The 6000-nt window shown below is 42.5% G+C and overlaps 2 protein-coding genes across 2 annotated transcripts in view; one reads left to right on the forward strand and one right to left on the reverse strand.

The window, feature by feature from the left end:
* The window catches only part of LOC119736984 (glutathionyl-hydroquinone reductase YqjG-like), a 38559-nt gene extending 35731 nt beyond the window's left edge, over positions 1-2828 (reverse strand). The window contains exon 1 of the mRNA XM_038211030.1: positions 2426-2828. Coding sequence (XP_038066958.1) covers positions 2426-2522 — 97 coding nt within the window. The 5' untranslated portion in view covers positions 2523-2828. The remainder of the gene's footprint in view (positions 1-2425) is intronic.
* A 1709-nt stretch (positions 2829-4537) lies between these two features.
* LOC119738118 (thyrotropin-releasing hormone receptor-like) lies at positions 4538-5257 on the forward strand. Its single transcript, XM_038212858.1, has one exon. It carries the CDS (start codon positions 4538-4540, stop codon positions 5255-5257), a length of 720 nt encoding a protein of 239 aa, XP_038068786.1.
* The last annotated feature ends 743 nt before the right edge of the window (positions 5258-6000 follow it).

A 6000-nucleotide genomic window follows, 5' to 3' on the forward strand; every position in this document is an offset into this window, starting at 1 on the left:
AGACAAGCGTCTATGATTTCGCGAATATTCGCGATCAATTATGCAAAACATATCTGCGTCTTGATCTCCTGATCCTGACCATTCAGCGGGCGCCTTCTATCGGGTCCTGCGTAACCCGTTATTGTATTACAAAAACATGGCAGACAAACTGACCAATCAACACTTTAGTCCACATTCTGATCGAAATGACGTATCAGTTTGTACAGTCGACTCCGATTGGCTGGAACGCGGGGTCGCATAAAATTTGCATGCAATGATATATCAGGCGTTCGTGGTGTGGCTCTGCACACATGAATGCCTGATCCTCAAACTATATGGCGCCAGATGCCAGTTACCGAGGTATCACAGCAGTTAAAAGTACTGCATGAGGAAGACGATGGCATGTTTAACCTTGGGATATAACTGTGGCTTTTTTTATTATTATTACATGAATAACGGCGAAAGGGGAAGGGGGATAAATGAGCTTTAAAGTGCCCCCTCCCCTCCAGGAAATTAGGCCGCATATGAGGCCGCAAATGAGGCCCCAAATGAGGCACTTTCCAGCCATTTTTACGGGCAAATGTTGACTGCTAGGTCGTCTGATCAATTGTGTGCATCCGGGCATTACAACTCTTTCCAGTCTCAATAAAGCTCATGCGAGTCGTATATACAACACTCGCGAGCAACTCATGCAGGACTACAATTCGGTCACAGGAAAACGGTAAAAAGCGTCCACGACCCAGAACATCGACTTCCGTAAAGCGTTCAGGATTCTCTAGCTCACGCCTTATTTAATTTAACTGTTAATCATTTTCACCACCATCTTACAACATACAATTCAGTGGCGCATGTATTGACTGTGTCAACGTTTGTCCGCGCCCAGGAAGTACACGTATGCGTGGGCTCCGTGCGCCAACAAGAGGGCGCTGTTTTAACCTCTTTTGAGAGCCCCGCCCGTGGAGTGGACGGGACGCAACGCGTGTGCATACCATAGTGGTCAATAAACAATCTAAAAACCACAAACATAAAGCCATGATATATAAAACACATGAGCCAAACGTTTTTTCTTATCTTCAATTTTTATCAACAGATTAGGTGGAGCTGGTCAACTTTGGGTGGTCTTAAAACTATCAACAAAGGTAGGAAACAGGATTTTTTTCTTTCTCTTTGTGCAAATAATATTTTGTTGAAAGTGTATGGCATTGGATGACATCGTGTGAAATCCTTTTGTAGTTTATGCCAATTCTGTTTTAATTCGATACAAGCATATGTTACTTGAAGTCAAAGTAAATCTAATTTTTGCGCCGTTTATTTTATAAGAGTTGGCGTTGTTGGGCATGCAACCGTGGAGCTATGACGTATTACAGGGCTCAATATAAAGCTCAGGGATTTGGCCCATTTTGCTGATTCATTCAAAATTGCAAAAGCAGAAAAGTCACGATTTATAAAATGTCACGGTCATGGCATTGATTCTGCTCATTGAATGCCGAGGGTGCAAAAACTTGCTCATCATTTTAACTCTAAAATGCTGAGTCACCGTTACACAGCACGTTTTATTCTGTAGCACTGTGGGATGAAAATTTGTGTCAATAGAGGGATTTTACTTTAATTTGTTTACCAGTAAACATAGACGTTTATCTAATCTCATCAGTCACTGTGAAAGCATCATTAAAGGGGCCCAGTATTTTGTATATGGGGTTTTTTTTTAATCTATATCATGCAAAACAATTGGGAGGGTTCCCTTTTGATTTGGACTCTGCGAGGTTTGGAAGAAAAACTAATTCATTTTTAGCTCCAAAGTCCAAACGCTGAGTCATGCTTAGTCAGCACTTTATTTGTGCATGCATTCTACAGTGCAAACTGTCTGCATTCTTTTCCACATAACTTAATGAGAATTAAGTACAAAACACGTTACATATAAATCAGGACTGATGCAAATTGTCCTCGGGTTAGCTGATTTCCTTTTCTTTTACTGGTCATGTACGTATGCCATTAAAAATGGAAAACACCACAGAGTCTTGTAAAGCTGGGAATTTACTCCTTTTTTGGGGGGGTGACTTAGTGATCCCAGTTGTAGGAGAGTTGTATGCCTGATAGATAATGTTATTATTGATTTATTAATTAACTAAAATTAACATTTCGTTAATTCACCTCATTACAGCAGACATGAGATGATTAAACTTTCCCTACTCATTGACAATTTGCTTGCACTGAATTTATGGGATGTAATTTGCGTGGAGATTGGTTTGGTTCGAGTCCCACCCGAGTCCCTTGGACTCTTGGAGGCTTGGACAACACTGAGTGTACAGTGTTTATGCAACAAATCGGTGATGGGCAAAACAATAATTATAGGCCTATTAGTTGTACTGTACGTTTTACTTCAATGAGTGTTTTAAACCACACGACCCGCAAATCCCGTAGGCCTACCGGTACTGAGTTTGCTTACCAGTAATCCAATTACGGAAGGCACTGTCTTTGCGAACGAACTCTCCCTTAAGATTAGTAGTATCCTTCTTCCCGGTGTTAGTCGTGGTTGCAGACATGTCGGTTGAATGAGTAAGACGAGGAGCAGACGACAGGGAAACGGAAGACCGGCCGATTTGAACAGCAGACAACCTTTTGAAAATGATGAAATGAACGGGGCCTTATTGCAGCCGATCAGCACAAAATTCGCCGCAAAAGCCTTGCGAATCACATTCATTAAAGACTAATATTTTTGAACACGTTTGTATTGAACGATTATATGTTTTTGAACTCGTCGTCTGTGAACTCCGATGTCGACACAAATAAAAACAAAACGGGAAGAATTTGTGCTATCAGTCGGGTACGCTGTTTTTACAGCATCGCTTGCGTTTCGAGAAGTCGGGGTTTCAATTTCAACCACTGCAGAGCGCCCTCAAGTGTCTGTTATGGACATCCCATAGAGATTTTGTGCTTAGACTGGGTAAGCGCAGACTGAATTTTCTGTTAAAGTGCTAGCGCCGTTACCACAGAATGGTGATCGAAAGTTTGGAATTCTGTGGTTAATATTAGCAGCGCCATGAAATAATTGGGCCCGAGGTGACATATATATTCGTTCACGTGACATGTTTCATGCATGCGCATGTTTCAAAAATGAGCTAGTCCTATGAAACTCAGGAAAGTTTGAGATCTCAATTAAAACTTCAAATGAAACCTTTTCCAACTGCGCCGGAGATGCGATTGAAGCCACGTTAATAATTAAATTTAAAGGTTTCTAGTATGCGATTTTTCAGTTTCCATAAATTGGAATGCTAGTAACAATATTTACAAAAGCCTTTTCCGAGGGGGATTTTGTAAATCAATGTACATGTACCAAAATAATTTTTAAACTCCGACTTTTACACGCTAATAAGTTTCCTAATCGGGGTCCGTAAGCGCGCCACCAGGGGTAAACATTCAGGCTATATTAAACCTCATCACGGGCACACAGCACGGCAGCCCCCATGGAGAATTGATGAAGATGCTTTTGTGGCCTTATGCGCGCGTGGAGTTAATTGTTTCGATTGGTCAAAACTCATCAGTAACGACGAAATTGGTCTTGCCGCCTTGCGTGCGCCCCACTGAGCTACAGTCGATTCCAAATCATTCCTGCTGAGCTGTTGTGCTCGATTTGTTCAGTGCTGAAGTAAGTGCGCCTATCCTCAAGCCCCGCCCAATAGTATATTTGACCAATCACAGCCCCGATTAATGTCTGACACGCGTGCTGCATGCAAAGTCTGACATAGTTGTGTTTGTTTGAAACACAGCATGTTTTTTTTTTAACTATGTAGTACCGCAACCTGCAGATTCCGTATTATTGACTACATTTTAGAAATGCGAGCATGTTATACCACTTGAAAGGTTACCCATTGCTCAGTGTGAATTTATACTTCATAATTTCTTTAATTAACATTTATGTTTGTTATTTAGTACCTTAGCTATTAAACGACCATTGACAAAAGCTGACCATCGTTGAAAAAAGATACGAAAATTCCGCTTTTCTTGAAAATGACAAAACAACATGCAGGTACCATGTTTTCACAGGATGCTTGAGACTATTATTTTATACTTACCGTCAAGTATAATTATATAAGGTATTGCCTAAATCATTGGTTGTTTCGTTTGTCGATGTTTGCAGATGTTGTATATTACCTTAATTTAAGGTCGCGGAATATGCTAGCAATTTGGTTCTGCTGTAGTAAGCCCCCCCCCCCCTCCCCGCTATTCATTAATTTACCAAATAGTGCCACTAATTGGGATGTAGAAAAACAATTTAAAAAAAAACCCTGAAGAAGCCCTATTGCCGTTCTAACCGAGAGAGTCATATACCAAAAAAAATAAGACTTCAGAAATATAGAACGCGACTCGCTTTTTTTTATCATGCGCAAAAGGGTTTCTTTTTATCAGAAGGGTAAAAAATACGTCATGGTTACGTAACGAGAGTATATAGTATAAAAAGCATTGCTACAAAGATCTGCGAGTCCACTTTGGTCTAAAACGTAATACCAAACAGGTCCTGTCTTTCAGTTGATAGGTAGAGGTATACGGTTGGTACGAAATGGCGGCTCTAGAAAGCAATCCATCTTGGATCGAATGTGTGTCCACCAACAGCTCAACTCTTGTAGTCAATGGCACACTCACGGTGGACGATGGAGGGCGCGTTAACCACGGGCGCTGGCTCATGATCGTTGTGGCGATTGGTTTGCTGGCTAATTTCGCCTTCTTACTCGTTGTGGCTCGGTGTGAATCCATGCGTAACGTCACCAATGTCTACCTGGCCAATCTGGCTATTGCTGACATCATCGTCTTGATTGTGTGCGCAATTCCCCTCGTGAGCGACACGTCGCCTTTCTCAACCAAAATCTCGGGGTGTGTCTTTTTGGTCTTTGCGACGACGCCGTACTATTCGAGTATGTCAATCGTGTCTCTGGTCGCCTGGGGTCGATTTTGTGCCATCTGTAAGCCGATCAAGCACAGGGCAACATCGAGCGTAAAGCAAAGCATGAGACTAGTTGCTGCAGCTTGGCTCAGTAGCCTCGTTTACTGCGTTGTCGTGTATTTGGAGCGCATCATCACTTCAGAGAAATGTGAGGTGTATGGCGTAACATCACCCAACAATCCTCTTATCGAGAGCTGCAACAAGACACACGGGTTCAATCCTTCCCCATCTCTGAGTGACGTCTTCAAAGTCCTACCCTTCGTCTTGTGTCTCTCCATGAATTGTTGGCTGTACGCGCGCATCGTCAAAACCTCAGAAATCGATTTGTGCATCGCATGAATCGCCCCAACCAGCAGGTACCGGAGTGGATCAGGAAGATCCACCAATCACGGGTCCGTATCACCAGGATGCTTGCTCTCAACAGCTTCATTTTCCTCCTCTGCAACACGCCTAGGTGTGTGACCACAATCAGTGGTTACATCCACGACACCCTGGGGGAGCCTCGCTGGGACGCGGACCAGAAGGTCCAAATGTTCTCCAGCATGCTCCTCCTCCTCGTCAACTCCAGTATAAACCCTCTCATCTACAACTTGACCAACAAGCAGTACAGACAGGCTTTCCGTCAGGTCTTCCTGCCGTCTTGTCGCTCAGCGTCTCGGCCAAGTCAGACAACGCCCACCGTTTTTCCACCTGCAGATTTCTTCTGACTGATCAGACTATCATACACGACTCGAGTCTGTCTGTCGTATTGACGTATTAATACGCAAAACTATACCTTTCGTTAGTGCACGCATCCGTTAGCGTTGTAGTCTTTGTGATATTCTAGCACATTATTGACATTTGAATGAGAGATAAAACGAACAAACTCCACCCATGTTTAGTTAAAATGTTGGTTAAATTTTTGCCGCCCGCGTTGATTTTGAGTCTTTTTTTGTGAGCTAGAGGCGCGAAAGCAACCCAAAAATAAATACCTTTTTATGTTTGCGCAAACGCCACTGTAAGGAGCATTTTCGTTCAAAATAATTAAACATACAAATTGAAATTTTGTGAGAAGAAAAAATCGAATTCGTTAAAAGAGTATG

Source organism: Patiria miniata, unplaced genomic scaffold (genome assembly GCF_015706575.1).
Source record: "Patiria miniata isolate m_02_andy unplaced genomic scaffold, ASM1570657v1 HiC_scaffold_3, whole genome shotgun sequence".
NCBI lineage: Eukaryota > Metazoa > Echinodermata > Asteroidea > Valvatida > Asterinidae > Patiria > Patiria miniata.